At 44.0% G+C, this 22788-nt stretch overlaps 1 protein-coding gene across 1 annotated transcript in view; it reads right to left on the minus strand.

Annotated features, from left to right (window-relative positions):
* Window positions 1–21993, minus strand: part of BRI3 (brain protein I3) — a 30185-nt gene extending 8192 nt beyond the window's left edge. The window contains exons 1-2 of the mRNA XM_040356793.1: window positions 21691–21993; window positions 2085–2190 (exon numbers count right to left, since the gene is read on the minus strand). Coding sequence (XP_040212727.1) covers window positions 2085–2190; window positions 21691–21859 — 275 coding nt within the window. The 5' untranslated portion in view covers window positions 21860–21993. The remainder of the gene's footprint in view (window positions 1–2084; window positions 2191–21690) is intronic.
* Window positions 21994–22788: the final 795 nt, after the last annotated feature.

Genomic DNA, 22788 nt, shown 5'->3' on the forward strand with positions numbered 1-22788 from the left:
GAGAGCATCCTGCCACACAGATGTAGTTCCCAGGAGGGGGTGAGCACGTTACTGACCACCGCAGTAAAGCCTCCCATCACGGTGGTCAGTAAAATCAGACAAGCAGGAAGTGAACAGAACAGAGAAGAAATAGAGCAACTTCTGAGCAGAAACAAACAATGAGGAAGTGAAAAGAGGAATGTCTCCAGGTAAAGGATGCTTATTATGAAAAACTCCTTTACAACCCCTTTAAGCAGCAAAGCAAACCCCAAAACATCAGTGAATCTCCATGTTTGACTGTATTCTTTTCTTTAAAAGGTCTAATTTCTTTTTCTGAAAATAGTAGAATGATTGGCTTTACCAAAAAGCTGCAAGTTTGTTTGGAATGTCCACAGCACATTCTCCCAAAAGGATTTTGGCTTCTCAGATGGCGACGTATAGTGCGAGTCGACACCGTTGTACTCTGTGCCTGAAGGTCGGCTTGATTTTGTCTGGAAGTTGATCGAGGTTCTTTATCCATCATTCGAACAATCCTTGATACATTTTTCTCTTTTGGCCACATCTAGAGAGATTAGCTATAGTGCCAAGGGATGTAAACTTCTTGGCAACGTTGCGCACAGTGGACACAGGAACATGAAGATCTCTGGAGATGGACTTTGTAACTTTGGAGATTGTCCATGCTTTTCAACAATTTTTAATTCTTAGGACAATTTTTTGCTGCTCTCTCTCTTCTCCATGCTCCGCATGACAGACAATTTTTAACTGGTTGCCGGTGCGATTTCTATATTGTCAGCGCCTGTTAATTGTGATGCTCCTGTGATTTGCAATTAAACTCAACTGTATCAAACTTTGAATGCAATTATTTCTTACAATTTTGAGAAGGTGCCAATAATGTTTTCCAGTCCATTTATGGAGTTTTGCGCGGAATGTGTCAGATTTGGCCTTTGTCAGATTAAACTCCTGATGAAGTCACGTGACCGTGACGAATACGCGTCGAGACACCAAAGGTGACATGTGTGAGCATGCTGCTCATTCTATGCACTTTGTGAGTACCCCGATTTGTGTTTTTCTCATTAATAAATATTTTAAACTACTACACCATTGGCGTATGCATCTCCCTTTGTGAGGATCACTGCCGATATATCAGACGGGGCCCCACAGGGAGAATCTGTTTAGAGTCCTAGGTTAAACAGTATCAAGAGACGCCTCACCAGGAAACGGCTGGAGTCTATGCCGCTTGTACCTAGAAAGATCTTTATATGCCGTTACCTTACAGCAGTAAGGTAAGGGGACCTCCTCACTAATCACAAGGGGAAAAGGAGAACTTTCCTATTTGATGTCCACGTTGGCAACCTGACACCAGCACTGGCACTTTAGGTTGTTGCCGTTTGTACATGAAATACTGAAGTTTATACATTGTTGCAATATTATACATTTTTTAATACAACATTCTATTTGAGAACTTTTTTCGTTATGCATGTTTTTGCACAATTGCACTCCGCACTTTATCTTTTTAAGGTTCATTTATTTGGGCTTTATATTTGTTTGAGTGTTACATACGTTTCATTTGTTTTAACATGTCTTACATTTGATTGACGGATCACTATTTCTTAATACTAGTTATATTCACCTAGTCCCTTTCCCACCCACCCTATACAGCGCAGCATTACCCCACTTTTTTGACCAGATTTGGCCTTTGTTTCTCAACTTTGTGTCAAACCAATATAAACAAAAGAAATAAATATGGAGCATGCCTCAAAATTTGCAATTGCAACAACTAGGTGAAGTGGTGCATTATCTGACAGAAATGCAAGGGTGCCAATATTTTTGGCCACGACTGTATATGTATTGTACCCACTTTCAGATGCTGAATGATTTATTGAATTAAGCAGCGAAGATGATTATGTGCACCAACAACAAGTCAGTTGTACAAGTAGAATTTCAATTCCTTGTTATGGCAATATACTCTTCTTTGCCTTGTTAGTAAAAAAAAAAAAAAAAGGGGGGGGGGGGGGGAGAAAAGCCAAACTGAGATTGGCTGATATGAGTTACAACACATCACTGCTCATTGTTATATACTTTTAATGTTTTTCCCATAAAATTACCTGCATGCCGGACAACCTCCAACCACCACCACAGAGGTCATCGCTGCTGGCTGTTGGATTATAGTGTAAGTGTTGGGGTAGCTTGTTTGTGCGGCTGCCATGTATCCTGAAAAAAAAAAAAGTTGTAAGAATAAAATTAAAATCTGACATAAAACAATACAAATCAAGGCCTGTCCTTAGTTATGCAACATTCAAAATAAATTGCAAAACAAATGTCATTCCAGCCCAAAGCCTTGGTAGGAACTAGTTCTGTCTACTCATCAGTCCATTGGCACTGAAATCTACAATGAAAGAAATCTGGGTTCAGCCCACAATGCATCATCTGTTCCTGAACCTGGATTAAAAACAGGTCATACATGGCTAGATTCTTCCTGCTCAGCCGACGGGCCACTGTATTCAAGCAGCCACAGCATACGACCAAATGCAGCCAGTCACTGTTTGGCCCACAATCTTCCACCCCAATCCTTCAATTTCTCAAATCGACTTTTGCTGAGCCCAGTGGGTACTGATGGGGCATCCACAGCTCTAATTTCAGTCAATTTAGCAGGAAATTGATTGAAATCCAAGCTCTGTGTCTCCAAACTTTCCAACAAAAAATCCAGTTTACTGTCCTTTAGACTTTAGGGCAGAGGTGCCCAACCAGTGGCTCGGGGGCCACATGTGGCCCGCGAAGCCCTCTGATGTGGCCCGCGACCTCCTGCTTTGGGATAGCAGGTTTGCAAGCCCAGATCGCAGGTTGCCGAACCACCATCCCAGAACATCAGCGTTCTGAATGATGCCAGCGGTAGAGGAAGCCATCGGTTGCAGAGGGAGCAGAGCCGCATAAGCCGATACTTTCTGTATAGTGTCGGCTCCTGTCACAAGCGGAGCGATACCAAATGCGCTCTGCCTGGGACAGCAACAGCCACCAATACCTGAATACAAGACTGTTATTAAAGGGAAGTTTATTACTAAAAAGTGTATATATGGGCATATCTGTTCTGCAGTGGTTACTGGGCCGCTTTCAAACTGATCTGCAGGTGCAGTGCAGTGTACCCAAGGGTTACCTGCACTGTGCCATAGACTTCTGTAATTACCTGCGAGTTTTGTGCGCTTTCAGAAAGTGCACCACACCTGCAGTATATGTGCAGCTAACCCAGGAAAGCCACAGGTCCACTGTGCTGCACCCGCAGTGCAGGTAAACTGCAGCACGTCAGTGTGAAACCAACCTTAGGCCCCTTTCACATGATCTGTTCAACCCACATGGACACTCCATTCACCTCTATGGAGCGGCAGATGTAAACGGACTTGTGGCCATTTGCATCCACCTACCTCCAACTGTCCCCTTCCATATGGTTGGATCGGATGGTAGGGGCCCACAGAGTAGAGTGGGCCGTGTCCTTGTCCGCTCTGCATATACAGAGTGGACACGGATCTGTCATCCGTCCGCTCCACTTATTGTGGCCCGCGACCAGTTACCAAGTTGCTTAAGTGGTCCTCGCTCTTCAAAAGGTTGGGCACCCCTGCTTTAGGGGGACCAGACTGTGTCCTGTGGGAGTAAACAATGCCTGGGGGAATAGTTGGGTGTCAGTAATGATGCCCAATTGTTGGTGTGAATGAAAGGAATTATGCCACAAGTACTAGATGAATTTTCTTACTTGCATAATATTACCAGGTCAGGAGCTACCGCCTACAACCAAAATTTAGCACCCACATACCTTTAAAGTTATATACGCTAGCTAGAACATGCATGGGCTTTTTATGGCGCTTCCTATTGGATGTGGGTGGGGTTCAAGGGTGTTGTGCAAATGTGTGTGTGCTCTACTAGCAGACATGCCCTCAGTAAAACCAGGCAGTGTGATAATGCAATCACCTTGAGTGGGCATTTAAAGTGTTACTAAACCCACAACAGTAAAATCAGTCTGTATCTGCAGTAAAGCATAGATGTACTTCTTGATGTCCCCAGAGTCACAGGAGAAGCCTACAAAAGAGTCTGTGCCTTCTTCCTATGAAGGAGTCATCACGTTGGCCTGGGTTCAGAGTACTACTGCACTGAATGCTTCTCACGCATTATTAATGCAATAACCAGTGTATCACATTCATCTTGGAGTTGGGTTTTATGAGGATGTGCTCACAGCATGGAGACAGTTGGCCAAGAACTGCTTAAAAGTTATTAGCAAAAAAATAAAAATACACACACCACCACACACACACACCTTTCTACGTAGATAAAAGGAGAAAGTTTATCCTGTTAACTTTCCAAGGAGATGGGAGGGTTCATAATTTTGGCTTCCCCTTACCATATCGATTCTGATATAATCGGTCTGTGGTCTCTAAACAAAAAAGTGCCACAAACACTAAATCAGAAATACACTTTTTTCTGAACTCTGCACAGCCATGTGGGTGGATGCGGTTTCCTAAATCTAAACAGGTCTATGGAATTTAGCTTGGCATGCAACAGCCCCTCACACTGGACTGGAGAGAGATGGAGTCAGCCCAGCAAACTACTTTAAGCTCAAACAGTATAAAGCATGTCATGTGTCCATGCTCCCCTTCTCTAATCACGCATCTTTCCCTGGTATCCATGACAGAAATAATTAGGGATTATTCACACAGTGTGAGGTGACCTTCATTTACTTTTCTGTCCTAGCGCTGAGCCCATATTAGTGAATGGACATGCATCTGCTGTTCTGACTTAAAGTGACACTAAAGGATCTATCTATATATCACACACACACACACAGCCTCCACTGTGCAGTTAGTTTACACAGAGTGGACCTGATCCACCTGTTCTGGGTACCCACGTCGGCTCCTCCCCACAATAGATAACCCCCCTCTGGGAAGCTCTCTCCCGAGGGGGTTACCTTGCAGGCTCAATCCCGTGTCATACACTCGGCGTCCATAGCCACCAAGTGTATGCCTCGGCGCTCGTGTCATCGATTTGATTAACAGCAGCGGGAGCCAATGGCTGTGCTGCTATCAATCTATCTAATGAAGATCCGAGAAGCCGCGGAGAGAGCGACGTGGGATCACTCCCAAGGGAATTTGGGGCTCATTTAAGTAAAACGAGGGGGGCTGGACACTGCAAGGTGTTTTCACCTTAAAGGGGTTGTAAAGGTTCGTTTTTTTTTTTTTTTTTTCTAAATAGGTTCCTTTAAGCTAGTGCATTGTTGGTTCACTTACCTTTTCCTTCAATTTCCCTTCTAAATGTTTTTTTTCTTTGTCTGAATTTCTCACTTCCTGTTTCTCCTCAGTAAGCTGCTCTGGCTGACTTTCCACCGCTCGGATGATGGTGGAAAGCTTACCGAGGAGAAACAGGAAGTGAGAAATTCAAACTCCAAAAAATTTTTAGAAGGGAAATTGAAGGAAAAGGTAAGTGAACCAACAATGCACTAGCTTAAAGGAACCCATTTAGGAAAAAAAAAAAAACACACACACACACCACACCTTTCCACCCCTTTTAAGGTGAAAAAAAACACCTTGCAGTGTCCAGCCCCCCTCGGTTTACTTAAATGAGCCCCGAAATCCGTTGGGAGTGATCCCACGTCGCTCTCTCCACGGCTTCTCGGCTCTTCATTAGATAGATTGATAGCAGCGCAACCATTGGGATTAAGGTGGAGGAAAAAAAAAAAAAAAAAAACAACCCCACACACAAATGTTTACAACCCCTTTAACCACAGCTGAGATCCACAGGCCCCGAGTTGGGCTCCATGTACCTGTCAAATTCGGCTGGGTGTAGGAGTCTGTACAGCCGATGTAATATGGGCTGTCTGAGCAACAGGTCAGTTCTTGGAGACAATATGGTTGCGATATCAAGAGTACCAGAGAGGTAGGAGATAAGACGTCAGTATCATATTTAAACTTCCATGGAGTACTTGGCTGCAATACTAGCAAACACTCGAGAACATTGTCCTTTTTCCAATGACTCATGCCGTCTCCATAAACCTCACCCTCTGCCTGCACAAACACACCTGGGTTTTCTATACCACGTGGCTCAATGGCCAGGACACTAAAACAGAAAGTATAGTTTCTTAAAGCGGGAGTTCAACCATTTCTTTTTTTTCTCCCCTTAGATTCCTGCTCGTTCGGTCTAGGGGAATCGGCTATTTGTATTAAAATATGATCTGTACTTACCCGTTTTCGAGATGCATCTTCTTCCGTCGCTTCCGGGTATGGGTCTTCGGGAGCGGGCGTTCCTTCTTGATTGACAGTCTTCCGAGAGGCTTCCGACGGTCGCATCCATCGCGTCACTCGTAGCCGAAAGAAGCCGAACGTCGGTGCGGCTCTATACTGCGCCTGCGCACCGACGTTCGGCTTCTTTCCGAAAATCGTGACGCGATGGATGCGACCGTCGGAAGCCTCTCGGAAGACTGTCAATCAAGAAGGAACGCCCATTCCCGCAGCCCATACCCGGAAGCGACGGAGAGGATGCATCTCGTAAACAGGTAAGTAATGCTCATATTTTAAAACAAATAGCCGATTCCCCTAGTAAAAACGAGCAGGAATCTAAGGCTAAAAAATGCCCTCTAAGGGTGAACCACCGCTTTAAGTACATGGACAGTAGATCCCTGAAAGCTGAACACCAAAAATCTACACCCATAGAGATTACACTGGTCTTATTTTTTCCTTCATCACAAAAATGTAGGAACAAAAACACACACACACACAGAACTGAATCAGGACACAAATGTAATATGTGACATCAGATTCCATCAGGAGATCAATGTAGGAATAATATGAAGCAATGCTTCACATTGACCCTAAACAACATGAGCACACCCATGACAGCGATTGACAAATTGTATGGTGGTCAAAAATAGTTTCCTTTGTAAACAGTTGCTAATATTTAAAAAACAAACAATTAACTGCTATAAACAGTTCTCCTATTAAGCAATGAACAATTCGTTAAATATTATCCTAGCAAACAATGTAAACACAACACTGTTAGAACAGTAGCAGCTTGTGAAAGACTACAAGAGAAACACACACCTTGATGTCATGTCAGATAAGATAATGATCACAATAATGTAACAAACATTATTATTTGGAAATGTTAAAGAGCCATTAAAAACTGTCAGTACATGCTATTCCCTCAGTCACTATTGGGTTCATTTTTTTGTTTTTGTTTTCCAATTTGTCAAAAAAACCTGGATGATCCCGTTTACTGTCCTCTCTTTGTCCATGTCCCCACTGCAGCCTGAGATTGCGTAGACCAGACGTTGTCACCTATACTGAGCATGCTCCAGTTTACTTATAAGCTATACATTTCCTCCTTTCCTCGTCTATGCAGCTCACATGACTATAGAGACGTGTGGGCTCATACACTTCAGATAAATAACAGCCAACTAGTGTTAGTGTTAAAGTATTCATTTTGAATACAGCAACAAATTGAACCCAGATTTCAGTTCACGTTTTATAATCAGTAATAGTTGTTTTTTTCTCTTTTGGGATAAAGGTTTTATATGAATAAATAAAAGCTGATAGTTGTAAGCACCCCTGCCAGTGTTAACAGTTTCTCTCAACCCTGTAAACGAAGAGAGCTTGTTCTTTTGAAGAAGAACACACCTACTGACTGGATCACTAGATAAAACAAAAAAAAAAAAAAAAAAAAAAAAAAAAAACACACGTCACACCCAATAATTGGTAAGCTACAATACAATACATGTTTGCTTTTGGGTTAATACCGCTTCCATTATGTATTTTTCCCCAGTATTCTGAAGGCGTTCCCCCCCAACAGGTGACCGGCTGAGAAAGAGCTGGCTCACATGACAGCTGTATATCCAGAAGAAAAAAAAGGGAAGTACCCTCATCCATATACATAAAGAGAAAAGGATAATGTAAATGAAACAATGTGTTTAGTATCACTTTAATGGAGATCGAGATGAATTATATATTGATTGCTAAATGACATTCAAAAAGTAGTATCTAGCATGAAGATGCATATGTGTCAGGTAAGACATCACAAGGAAATTTTAGAGCAGAGATTCTCGATGTAGAAACGGAAATGAAGGTTAGTTTTAGTTGTAAATAAGAAAGAAGGGGGGGGGGGGGGGGGAGGATAATGTTAGAATCAGGGAGGTGCGAGGGAAAGACATGCCCTTGCATATGTCAGATCGTACAACACACACACACACACACACACACTTTTAGCCCTCAGTTCACGCTGCTGCGACTGGTCATGTAACTGGAGTGTTCAAAGTCACGCCTTCACCAACAGCAATGGAACTGTTCTAATCTGCACTACTCAAATCGCTCAGACTCAAAGTTTTCTGCACTACTTTGGGGGCGACTTTAAAAACTTGACTTGCATAGACTTCTCTTAAACAAGTTGTATGCAAGCCGCAGGGATGTCGGCTTCAAAGCCCCCACTATTGTAAACTGTGCCTGAAACGGTTTATATTTTATTATTCTCAAAGAATCTGTTTACAGATAAACATTTAATACACGAACAAAGGATTCCCCAAAGCACTATGGGTCAACTAATGAGGCTGCTTTGAGTTTACAACCACATGTAGCACCAACTACATATTCAGGGATTAAGCAATGCTCTGACGACTCATTGCATGTTGTAAACAATGGCAGGGATGCCATTCTAACATATGTTAAAGTGGTTGTAAACCCCTCCCCCCCCCCCCTGCAACACAAAGGCATAATGAGCTAGTATACTAGCTCATTGTGAATTGCTTACCTTAGATCAAAGCCCCCGCAGTAGTCCTCGTCCCCCCCTCCGGCGGCATCTCTCCTAGGGGGTTACTTCTGGGTATCGCGGCTCCGGCGCTGCAACTGGCCGGTGTCGCTATGATGTCACTCCCCGCGCATGCGCCGCCAGTGATGGCACATGGACTTAAGCAACATCACATAGGTGCCATTGCTTCAGTTTACCCCAGTGCACATGTGCCAATGACATTGGCACATGCAGGGGAGATCTCTTAAACTGTGCAGGTTTAGGAGAAATCATGGGTAGCTACAGGTAAGCCTTAAAGCGGTTGTATACCCTTTTTTTAAACTTTTACCTACAGGTAAGCCTTATTATAGGCTTACCTGTAGGTATAGAGAATATCTCCTAAACCTCTACGGTTAAGGATATATTCCCCTCGCAATGCGCCGCTGATTGCAGCGGCGCATGCACAGGGGGGATCCTCGGCTAAAGGACCGGCAGCCGCCAGACCTTGCCGAATTAAAGTCTCCCGCGCACATCTCGCTCGACCAGGCAAGTTCTCTTCCCCTCGTTCCGAGGTAAGTATTTCATAATGAGCTAATATGCAGTGCATACAGTATTAGCTCATTATGTCTTTTGCCTTGCAGGTGTAAAAAGGAAATGCGGGTATACAACCACTTTAAAGCGAGAGGTCCACACAAAAAGTGAACCTCCGCTTTTCAGAACTCTCCCCCCTCCGGTGTCACATTTGGCACCTTTCAGGGGGAGGTGGGGGGTGCAGATACCTGTACAATACAGGTATTTGCACCCACTTCCGGAATAGACTGCCGCGGGAGTCACGCCCCATTCCGTCACCCCAGCTGCCTTCTGGGAAACACACTGGTCCCAGGAGACAACGGGGACCAGTGAGGGCGCGCCGCTCACGCATGCGCAGTAGGGAACCGGGCAGTGAAGCTCCCCTCCGAGGATGGAGGGGAGGGGCAGCCAAGAGATGAAGCGATTGCTCGGCTGCGGCATCACAAGACTAGAGCTCAGATAGATTTTTAGCAAAACACTATGGCCCGGATTCACAAAGCACTTACGCCGACGTATCTCGAGATACGCCGCGCAAGTGTATCTATGCGCCGTGCCCACAATCCGAGATACGCCTAAAAATAGGCTTCCTACGACCAACGTAACTTGCCTACGCCGTCGTATCGTGGGCGCATATTTACGCTGGGCGCATTTGCCGCTCCCATTGATTTTCTATGCACATATGCAAATGAGGGAGATATGCCGATTCACGAACGTAGTTGCGCATAATATACGTGGTTTGCGTAAGTCGTACGTCCGGCATAAAGTTATTCCCCATAAAGCAGGTGTAAGTCAGCAGCATCCGTGCAAATGGCTGCACCAGGGAACACAGCCGTCGTATTTTACATAGTACGTGAATATGGCTAGGTGTAGGTTACGTTCACGTCGTAGGCAGCGATTCAACATATCTTAAGGAGTAGTTCCGACGCGATTCTGAGCATGCGCACTGGGATGCGTCCATGGGACGGCGCATGCGCCGTTCGTTTTAAGCACTTGTATGACGCTCGGCCCATCATTTGCATAGGGTCACGCCTCATTAGCATGGCTCACGCCCACTTCCACCTACGACAGCTTATGCCGGAGGAAACCCAGCGCAGTTTAGGCAGCGGAGGCTTTGTGATTTTGGTGCGTGCCTCTCTGCGCTGCGTCGGCGTATCGTATATTAGATGCGCTACGCCGGCATAAATATGCGCCGATGTATGTGAATCCGGGCCATTGCATGTTACCAAAGTGTACCCTGGACGATCTATACTTGATAAAAACGCAAACGGATGAATGTCAACCAAGGCGTGGCCAGAGGAGCAAATTTGTGAATAAGGCAATCGCATGTCTGATATTATTGGAGAACAGCTCACCTTTATCAAGGCAACCGCCAATAGTGACAGCAAATATGTATACACCCACTAACCACACCCAGCCCACACGTACTGCAATGGACACCAACAAATGGCAGAGATTACCATTGGCAATGGCAAAGAGCTCAAATTTATAATATATATATATATATATATATATATATATATATATATATATATATATATATATTATATAAAAAAAATAAAAAAAAGCTAGTTATGCAACAACCTCAAACAAGGAGGCAGAGTATTGTTCGTTCTTGATCTTCTTGAGTACAGAGGAGGCTTTAGGGGTCTGTGTGTTATTATACAGTATGTGCCATTTCACAGGGTGAGCCGCCTTTTCATAGTTCCCACAAAATGTCAGGGACAGTTGTAATAGCTTATGGTACATTCTTCACAGGTACACGTGCCAGGTTTATGGTAGGTCCAAGATCAAACACACAGCATTAGCGTCATAGATCTCGAGCTCAGTAATGGTCATATGACAAAGTTCATGTGCGATATGAGATAAAAAGAAAAAAAAAATATCTGGAAACTACAGTTATAATTTATTCATTTTTAATCTAGTAAACGTCACTCATTTTCCCCCACATGCCAGAGGAAAATACCAGTCACATTCATATGTGCCCTTTTACTGCTACTTATCAATCAAGTCTAAGAGGAGGAATATCGTCTGTGGGAGGAATAGTGTCCAAGAGCCGGATAAAGACAAGCAAAGGGCCGCATCTGGCTGCCGAGCCGCAGTTTGGGAGACCACTGCCCTAAAGGGTCGATCCAAAAACGCTCTGAGCTTACAAAGGCTGGCTGACCCACAGGACGGGGCTTGAACCCTAGAAAAGGCCACACAGTAAAGCTGCACGATTTTGACTAAAATAAGAATCACAATTTTTTTGCTTAGAATAAAGATTACGATTCTCACGGCACAACATCACCTTTCACATATTAACCACTTAAGACCCGGACCATTATGCAGGTAAAGGACCAAGCCCCTTTTTGCGATTCGGCACTTTAACTGACAATTGCGCGGTCGTGCAAAATGGCTTCCAAACAAAACTGGCGTCCTTTTTTTCTCACAAATAGAGCTTTCTTTTGGTGGTATTTGATCGCCTCTGCGGTTTTTATTTTTTGCGCTATAAACAAAAATAGAGCGACAATTTTGAAAAAAATTCAATATTTTTTACTTTTTGCTATAATAAATATCCCCCAAAAAACATATATAAAATTTTTTTTTTCCTCAGGTTTAGGCTGATACGTATTCTTCTACCTATTTTTGTTTAAAAAAAAAAAAAAAAAAAACGCAATAAGCGTTTATCGATTGGTTTGCGCAAAATTTATAGCGTTTACAAAATTGGGGATCGTTTTATTGCATTTTTATTATTTATTTTTTTTTGTTGTTTTTTTTACTACTAATGGCGGCGATCAGCGATTTTTTTCGTGACTGCGACATTATGGCGGACACTTCGGACAATTTTGACACATTTTTGGGACAATTGTAATTTTCACAGAAAAAAAAAAAAAAAAAAAAAAAATGCATTAAAAATGCATTGTTTACTGTGAAAATTACAATTGCAGTTTGGGAGTTAACCACAAGGGGGCGCTGAAGGGGCTAAGTGTGACCTCATTTGTGTTTCTAACTGTAGGGGGGTGTGGCTGTAGGTGTGACGTCATTGATTGTGTATCCCTATAAAAGGGAACACACGATCAATGACGGCGTCACAGTGAAGAACGGGGAAGCCGTGTTTACACACAGCTCTCCCCGTTCTTCAGCTCCGGGGACCGATCGCGGGACTCCAGTGGCAATCGGGTCCGCGGGTCCCACGGTCACGGAGCTTCCGCGCGCACCTGCGACCCACGGCTGGGCACTTAAAGAGGATGTACCTGTACATGCTTGTGCCCAGCCATGCCATTGGGTCCTTAAGTGGTTAACCAAAAATTCACTACCTTAAAGTGGATGTAAAGCCAATTTTTTTTTTCTTTTTTGCTGTCACAGTGTAGAGTAAAAGATTTCCCATCATCTTGGCCCAGTCTTGCCACAAAGAGTTAATCCAGCTCTGAGCAATCTTTTTTCAGTGAAAAAAAAACGGACAAACAGGAGAAAACTTTGTCCGTTCCTCTCCCTTGCTGTGAGTGACAGGTTATGTACATATCTCATGCACTAGCCTGGAGACAGGCATTATTTTTTAATTCCCACACCCACTCCTTTTCTGAAGTCATGTGGTTACTTTTCTGGATTTTGACTGGATGTTAGTGATCATAGCAGAATTTAGTGTAAGGAATACACAGGAAAAAATGCATGTTGACAAGGGGAGTGTAAAGGTGGGTGTGGCATCTATCGACATCACGACTCCACCCACAGAGCTCCAGACAACAGACCCACCCACAGAATCTGCAGTTTTTCAGTTCTTATAAACAGACAGAGGGGAGACATTTGACAGGCAAGGATACATGCAGGAGGCGTCTATATCCTTATAGATCAGCACTATGGCAGTAGTTTAGAAAGGATGAGAGTGGCTTTACATCCACTTTAAAAGGAACCCATTTAGAAAAAAAAAAAAAAAAAAAAAAAAGTCACTTACTTCTATCTGTCCGTTACTAGGTAGGATTCGTAATCTGCCTAGTTCCTGGTTCTACTTCCTTGTCCTAAGACCCCATTGCCTCCTGGCAAACAACACTCATTTCCCAGGAGTCTCTGGGCATTACTGTGCCCAAAAAAAAAAAAAAAAATAAAAAAAAAAAGTATATAGAATGCACACTACCCTGGCACAAAAGGGTAGCCAAACACACCCATGAAACCAATACAAAAGATCTATCCACTAGCAAAGAAATTAAACACCATTGCAGAAGTGATTCCTTCCTGAAAGTAACAACACGTTTTATTTATGGGGGGGGTCAGCAAGAAATAAACCAATCCATAGTGGAGAAAAATAATGGACCACTGCTGACATTTTAACAGCACGTTAAAAAGTAAGACGACACTGCGTGCAAACGCCACTTCACATTCTAAGCCCTACTCACATCTCTACATTTTAAATACAGGTGTGTTTAGCTGCAGGATTTGGCTAAACATACCAGAACACATGGCCAACTGCACAAACATCAGAGGTTCTCAACCTTACAAGTGCCGTGACCCCTTGATAAAATTTCCCAAGTTGTGGGGACCCCCAACAGTAAAATTTTCGTAGCGTGGGACGTCAGCACCCAAGGCAAGACAAGTAATTTGTGCCCCTAACCCACGGACATTTAGCGCTCCCTGAGTCCCTTCCTCTCGTACGCTATTAAAACCCTTATGGTACATTTTAGGATGTACCACTCTCTTTGTTCTCCTTTCTTTATGTTCATTTCTTGTTTTTTTCCCCCCCATCCCTCTCTCTAGCCATCTTTCCTGTTATTACTCTTTTTTTGTTCCTCTCACTCAGCATTGAGTTGCTCCCACACCCCTGCTTTAGCCCCTTGGACCCCACAGGAGCATGCAATTGCAGGGCGCTTGCAGAGTGGCCCCCATTTACTTGAATGGGTCATGATTGGCAGGTGGTATCACCCACCAAAAGCAACAGGGGACTTAATACCTACTGCAGCATGTGTACACCTTTGGCTGCCGCCTCAGCAGCTAAAGAGGCTAGGGATTGGGGGCGGTAAAACCTTTTTTTTCCCCTTCATGGTTTACCAAATTTAAAGTGAGACCCCAAATGGAACCCTTACATTTTTGTATAACTTAGGCTCGATTCACACCTATGCATGTTTGAGCGTTTTTGCAGTGCTTTTACCGCGTTTTGTTTTGTTTTTTTCCCCCCAGCAGTTTTTTTTTTTTTTTTTACAATTCCTTTAAAGGGTTTGTAAAGGATTTTTTTTTTATCTTAATAGCTTCCTTTACCTTAATGCAGTGCTGTTTTCATGTCCTTGTTGTTTTGTTTTGCTCTCAAGTTGCTGTAATTCTTCTCTGATCTCCACACTTCCTGGTTGTCTGTTTCCTGATAACCACAGTGCTGGGAGCTTTCTCTCTGTGGTCACTAATCAAGGAGGTGTGATTACTGTCCGTCTAAAACCCCTCAGCACCAATCAGTTTCGTTTTCCAAACCATCATTGCCCTGTATTGGCTCTGTACAGCAGAGGCAGGAAACAACATGGAAAAACGAAACTACAGGTACATTATAGGATTGATTTTTATCTATTTTTAATCGTTTTTAAAAGGAATCTGTTAACTATTATGTCTCTATACCCTGTAAACAGTAAGTTAAGCAAAAAAAAAAAAAAATTTACTTACAACTCCTTTAACCACTTGCCGCCCGCCAATGACATATTGACGTTGGCAAAGTGGTTGTAGAATCCTGAATGGACGTCATATGACGTCCTCAGGATTCTGAGCCGCTGCGCGCCCCCGGGGGCGCGCATCGCGGCGATCGTTGTTGCGGGGTGTCAGTCTGACACCCCGCAACACCGATCTTGGTAAAGAGTCTCTCACGGAGGCTCTTTACCACGTGATCAGCCGTGTCGAATCACGGCTGATCACGATGTAAACAGGAAGAGCCGCTGATGGCTCTTCCTCACTCGCGTCTGACAGACGCGAGTATAGGAGAGCCGATCAGCGGCTCTCCTGACAGGGGGGGGGGGGGGGGTCGCGATAGGGGTGCAACGGATCAAAAAACTCACGGATCGGATCGATCCTCGAATCGGATCATTTTCGGATCAGCAAAAAAAAAAAATAAAAAAAAAAAAAGACAAATCTTGTTACACCCACCAGAGTTTTATATTTCACAGTTCTTCTCAACACAAAACTGAGCTTATGTGCTTAAATACAGTGTTTGGAAATCCGACGGACTGTTTATTGCTAATATGACAGAACACCTCTGATTTTCACATTTAAACAGTCCGTCAGATTTACAAATACTGTATTTAAGCGTATAAGCTCTGTTTTGTGTTGAAATAACTGCATCTCGCAATACTTATATGTGCAGCTAAGTGGAAGTCGCAGCCCCATGTAAGAAAGTGGTGTCACCAGTTCCCTACTGTGACCTGAACTATCCCAATCATCAGATCCCTTTAGTGTCATTGATCGGCGGGCTGAGTGTCTAGTGAAAATCCCCCCTATGTGCTCAGTCCATACAGATCCCCCCGATCGCCTCCTCTCTCTTCTCTGGCAAGCAGCAGGACGCCCGGTGAGGCGGCGGCTCCCCGTGTGGATTCCTCAAGGTGCAGCATGGAGCTCATCGCTGGGCTGTTAGGAGTCAATGACATTTTGAGCTCAAGTGCCCACAAACTTCCGAGGAGCAGCCTGCATCCCCCGCGCCGGGTGGACCTCGATGGCCGCCGCTTCGATAGCTAGGCCGAAGCCGCGGCCTTTCCTATGGACCGGGAGAGCCCCGTGGATCGCCGTGTGTCCCGACCCGAAGGTGCTGATCCATACGGATCAGTTGCACCCCTAGTGACAATACTTGATGTGTTCCCACTGTCATATGGCATTCTTGTGCCACAGTGCCTACACACCGTCACGGTTTTATCCACTAACCTCTTTCCTTCATCATTATATTTGACATGGAAGACAAAATGCTCCCATACAGGGGATTTAAATGACGCGGGGCATTCAAGCTCCTCCATTCGCCATGACCACGCTGTGTGTGTGGACTGAACATGCGCAAATTATTATTATTTTTTTTTAGAAAACAATCCTCGGATCACGTGTGTGCGGTTCGGATCAATCTTTTTCGGTTCGGATCACGGATCAATGACGATCCGTTGCACCCCTAGTTCGCGATGATTGTTTATCAGCGCAGCCCCCCCCCCCCTCGGATCGCCACATGGACCACCAGGGATGCCCACCCTGGACTACCAGGGAAGGGCAGAAAAAAAAAAAGTCTGTGAAAAAAAAAAAAAAAAAAAAAAAAAAACAAGATGCCAATCAGTGCCCACAAATGGGCACTGACTGGCAACATAGCTAAATCAGTGCCGCCCCAGTGTCCATCAGTGCCACCCCACATTGTCCATCAGTGCCACCCTACAGTGTCCATCAGTGCCCACCTATCAGTGCCCATCTGTGCCACCCATAAGTAGCCATCAGTGCCACCCATAAGTGCCGCCCATGAGTGCCCATCTGTGCCGCCTATGAGTGCCCAGTGCCGCCCATGAGTGCCCATCAGTGCCGCCTATGTGTGCCCATCAGTGCTGCATACAAGCGCCGCCAATCAGTGCCACCTCATCTGTGCCCGTCAGTACTACCTCATCGATGTCCATCAGTGCCGCCATATCAGTGCCCGTAATTGAAAGAGAAAACTTACTTATTTACAAAAAAATTAACAGAAAAAATTAAAAAAGTATTTTTTTTCAAAATTTTCAGTCTTTTTTTAGTTGTTACAAAAAAAAAAAAAATATAGGAGAGGTGATCAAATACCACCAAAAGAAAGCTCTATTTGTGGGGAAAAAGGACGCCAATTGGGTACAGTGTAGCATGACCGCGCAATTGCCATTCAAAGTGCGACAGTGCTGAAAGCTGAAAATTGGCTTGGGCGGGAAGGTGTATAGAAAAAACAAATGCAGTCTCTTCCTCAGGCTGAGCCCAGCCTGAGGAAGAGACTCGAAAGTCTTGAACGCGTGCACCTCCCGCATCCGGAAGTGACGTCACGTGCAGTCCGCAGTGGATACCCGATACCAGCGCGAAGGTTCCAAGAGTGTCTTGGCCCCTGTAGCTGCTGTCTTTCAGAGAACAACATCGCCACGCTGCCTGCATTAGGACACCGTACGCACACCGGCTACACCATGCGGATGATTGTTTACAACTACCTTGCCCATATTCATTCATGTCTGTGTAGGCTTTTTACAGCTTTTTACATACATTACCACTAATAAATGAGCTTGCTACGCTTAGAAGGCGCTGCATTTGTTTTTTCTTTGCTTCTATACAGATCACTTCATCTGTCAGCTGGCAGCCATCTAAAGCAAGGCAATAGTAAAGTAGTTATACAGTGCCATGGACAATTGATGGACTTTAATATCCACTTTATAGCACTGGTTTCTTTTGGACTTTAATCCCAGTTTCATTTCATTCATTTTTAATCCTCATTTTTATTTTTATTTGCTTTTTTATATTCATTTTTATATTTATTTTTATATTATATTTATTTTTATCTTTATTTTTATTTTTCAGCTTTAGTTTATTTTACATTTTGGCCCTTATTTCCATTTCAACCAATACTAGCCTTTTATGAACCTTAGACATCTACAGGGAGTGCGCTTGAATATCATGTTTTGCGGGAAGGTGTATACGTGCCCTGTATGGAAGTGGTTAACAACGAACTATAAACAGGTAAAAAAAAAAAAAAAAATGCAAATCGCGGCAAAACGTGCCACTTGCGTTTTGGATGCGGGTCCATTGAATTATATTACATGCAAAATGCTGCTTTTTGCGGGGAAAAAAGTCCCCTACCCTTTCCAAAAACGCAGAGGCACAAAAAAATGTTCCATAGGACAGGGGTTGACAAATTTGCTTGGAATCTAGGAGCCAGGTAAAAAAGTTTGGAGCCAGAAAACGTGCCCCTTCCCGACGAGCTTGCGCGCAGAAAGCGAACACATACGTGAGCAGCGCCCCCATATGTAAACGGTGTTCAAACCACACATGTGAGGTATCGCCGCGATTGGTAGAGCGAGAGCAATAATTCTAGCCCTAGACCTCCTCTGTAACTCAAAACATGCAACCTGTAGATTTTTTTTAAACGTCGCCTATGAAGATTGTAAAGGGTAAAAGTTTGTCTGCATTCCACGAGCGGATGCAATTTTGAAGCGTGACATGTTGGGTATGAATTTACTCGGCGTAACATTATCTTTCATAATATTAAAAAAAAAAAATGGAGATAACTTTACTATTGTCTTATTTTTTAATTCAAAAAAGTGTAATTTTTTCACCAAAAAAGTGCGCTTGTAAGACCGCTGCGCAAATACGGCATGACAGAAAGTATTGCAACGTTTGCCATTTTATTCTCTAGGGTGTTAGGATAAAAAATATATATAATGTTTGGGGGTTCTAATTAGAGGGAAGAAGATGGCAGTGAAAATAGTGAAAAATGACATTAGAATTGCTGTTTAACTTGTAATGCTTAACTTGTAATACCAACGGCTCACCACCAGATGGCCCCAGCTCAAAAAAAAAAAAAAAAAAAACATTTTTTATTTTTATTTTTTTTTGTCCCCCCTTCCAAGCCAAGTCGCCAGGGCCCCATTTCTAGTCGCCATGGCGACCTGGCGCCCGGGATTTGTCGAGCCCTGCCATAGGAAACCATGTTAAAAAAATTCCCTGCATTTCTGCAAAATGTATAAAAAAAATGCATTAGGGTGAATGGAGCCTAAAAGTCAAGAACACACTAGATGGAGATGAGGGAAGTGCCCCCAAGATTTGTGACGCCCATTGGCATTTCTACTGTACTTTATTGAAAGTTTTGCAAAGGGGCACCAAAGGAATGAATAGACTGCTGCCAATGACAGGAATAAGCACCATTTTATACCTTGGCCAAGACTTATCTGGAAGCTTTGCAGTGTTTTTAATCCATTAGAAATGTTGATACAGAATTTAAAGCCCTGATAATGGGACTCTGGGATTTTGGCACTCAAACCAATTATGGATATAATACAATTATTTTTGCAACCCCTCCTCTTATACCCCAATTTAAAGTTTCCAGATTGCTCTGTACCACGTTGCTCCGTTATCTGCAGGACCTCTGATATTCTGGGTTTAGTTGTGGCTTTGTATCATGCGACACAATTCAATGCTGCCCGGTTAAAGAGGAAGTAAACTTTACTGCCGTTTACCCATAGGAAAGCCTTAACCCTCATACACACGATCGGACTTCCATCTGACTTTTCCTGTGGATTTTTGTTCAAAGCGTTGGCCGTTAACTTGTTCTGCATTCACACGGCAGGACTTTTTCAGCCAAATCACGTGTTTTTTCAGCTCTTTACCGCCACCCTTTGGGAAACGGCTGCCATTATCTGATCTTTAGCATTGGTTCTGAGCATGCGCGTTTATACTTTGGGCTTTAGTCCGATGGACTTGTGTACACACGAACGGATTAGCCTCCATCGGACGTTTGTTGCCAAAAAGTTTGAGAGCATTCACACCGAACATTTGTCCAATGAAAAAGCGAAAAACATTTGTCCGATGGAGCGTACACACGGTCGGATTGTCCGATCAAACAGGTCCGTCGGACATTTGTTGTCAAAAAGTCAGATCGTGTGTATGGGCCTTTAGACTTGTCTATAGGTAGAGCCGCACAAATAAATCGTTGTCATGATTGTCAAGATCACAAGAGAGGAAAACAAAAGTATTTCCTGATTCTATGCAGAGAATTCTCTCTGCCCTGCTGATGCCGACAGCCATCAAAAGAAAGGGGGGGGTGGGGGGGACGACAGGAATGACACAGGAGGAGGAGGCATGTGTCACTGCCCACAATAGTGTAGCATCATAAAAAAAAATAAAAAAAATAAAACCCACACACGGATATACCCACATAAAAAAAACATAGAAAACACAGCCGGCAAGCTATACTAAAAAACACCCATACTTTCAGGGTCAAATGCCCACGTAATGACATCAGTGTGTAGCAGTACCCTACATGTTTCGTCATACATGACGTCTTCACCACCTCTTCTCTTCCTTGCCGCAATTTTTTCAAATTATTTATATATCTCCGATATTACTTCAAGGGGTTTTATCAGGGTGATGCCTGATAAAACCAGCCAGCAGCTGCTTGTTTGCCAATACAAGCAGCAGGAGGGGGACGTTCCACCCTCTCCTCGCCTAGGCTCTACCGTCCCGGCCAAAGACCCGAACAAAGCCAATGCTTCGTTCCCAGATCTAGTAATAAGGAAGTGATGTCATGACACATATATATATATATATATATATATATATATATATATATATATATATATATATAATAAAAACACACACACACACAGATCTTGACATTTTGAATACTTTCAAGGGCAGAGGAGGAGTTTGGGGTCCTATAGATCAGTGGTCTCCAACCCCCGGTCCGCGGCCCACTACCGGGCCGCAGCCTGTTTGCTGGTGGGCCGCGAAGCCTGCGCTATCTGAGGTGCGGCGGTGGCGGGCGAGCAGAGAGATCGCCGCCATCACCGCACTTTCACCCACACAGCCCCACCGCACTTCTGCCCACACAGTTAGGGGTGAAGCAGGCTCGCCCGCATCACCGCTGTTCAGCCGCCTCCCCCCTCTGCGAGTGAAACCAGGCAGCAGCGGCAGCGCTCGGACAACAGCGGCAGCGCTCAGCTGTGACATCCAGGGCAGGGAGAGCGAGAGGTAAGCTGTGGGGGGGATCTGCATCTGGTGGCATGTGGCTGGCACTCTGCATCTGGTGGCATGTGGCTGGCACTCTGCATCTGGTGGCAGATTCTGCATTATGGTGAGTTTAACTATTTAATTTTATATTACAATATAATAATAAAAATAATGTGCTTCAATCATCCTGATTAACCATGGTGTTGTGATGATTGAAGTGCCATATAGGCCGCGAAAAACCGTATCGTCGGCCCGCATCATCGGGCCTTGGCACAATTTTCATCCACAATGCCGGTCCCCGGTGCCAAAAAGGTTGGGGACCACTGCTATAGATCCCTCAATAAAGAGTACCACTGACAGCAAAAAAATAAATGAAAAATTTAATATACAGAAGATCGGCACACAATATCGGCTATTGGCCTGAGAGGTGACCAAAATATTGGTATTGTATCAGCACCACAAAAATAAATTAGATAGGTCAAAATTATATATAATTATTAATTATTATTATTATTATTATTATTATTATATGTATTTCTAATCAAAATCACAGAGCAGTCAGTGTGTGTACACACACACAAATTGTTGTGTTTTGTGTGTGAGAGACATTATATATAAAAAAATAATCACACACATATACACATACAATGATTTTGATTGGCTATTTCTAATGTACACATCCAGCCTTCAGAAGTATTAGTAGAATAGTGAGGATGATGAGGAGAGTAGTGCCCTCTCCTATACAGATATACCTACCGGTTCCTGTGTGGTAGGGGTAGGCAGGAGGTTGGTATGGAGTCTGGGCTGCGGTCTGGGGGGCTCCCGGAATAGTTCCATAGTTGGCTTGCTGCCCATAGTCGTAGCTCCCTGGTACAGCCGGGCTGTAGGCGGGAGGTCGGTCCTCTAGGAGCGGCTTGTTATCCATGCTGAGTCCGGCCAGGTGATCCCTCGTCTGCCGGTCACTACACACTGTCAGGTGTCCTCCTCCCTGTAATGTGTGCGGCCAGTCACAAGACTCGGGTCATGTGACCAATCCCCACTGCATGACTCTCCCCGTCAGGAAGCTCCCCTTAAAGGAGCCGCGCGCACCCTCCGGCTGATTCCTGGGCTGGCAGTGTGTGGTGGGGCGGGGAGGAGAGGGTTAATGGTCTCTAACCTGAGATCAGAGTGTGAGTGGAGTGTGGGTGATGTCTATACAGAATAGAATGGGCCGTATACTACCATGAGGGGAAATCAAATGTGTTATAAAATGCAATAGAAAGCCAAGGGTTGATACAAAAGAGCTTGCAATTATGCAGAGACCAGACAATTCCACTAATGTCCTCATAGCTCAGTTCACACGACTACGCTGCGCTGATGTGCTGCATTTTTATGTGTGTTATAATGTACTACACCACATCACAACGCGATACAGTGCCTAAACACATTAAATGTCATTTTGTATTATTTCAATAAAGTAAAAAAAAAAACAGTAGGCAGCTTGTGTCATTGTAATGAACATCAGATGACCTCCTCACAGCACACAGCAGCATTCACACTTTATACATAATCTAGGAGAAGAAAATATGTCACCGGTAGAGTTGGGCAAAGTTCGGCCCGAACATCACCTGTTCACCCATTTGGCAAACACCCGAATCCGCAGAGCGCTTAGCGGGATGTTCACCCACCGAGCGCCCCACATTGCACTGCCCAGTGCATTCTAAGCCCTGATTGGGCAAAGCTTTTCCCAATTAGGCCACAGTGAATAACTGGTTGTTAAAGGGGTTGTAAAGGTTTGTTTTTTTATTTTCTAAATAGGTTCCTTTAAGCTAGTGCATTGTTGGTTTACTTACCTTTTCCTTCGATTTCTCTTCT

The sequence above is a fragment of the Rana temporaria genome, chromosome 6 (assembly GCF_905171775.1).
Source record: "Rana temporaria chromosome 6, aRanTem1.1, whole genome shotgun sequence".
Taxonomy (NCBI): Eukaryota; Metazoa; Chordata; class Amphibia; order Anura; family Ranidae; genus Rana; species Rana temporaria.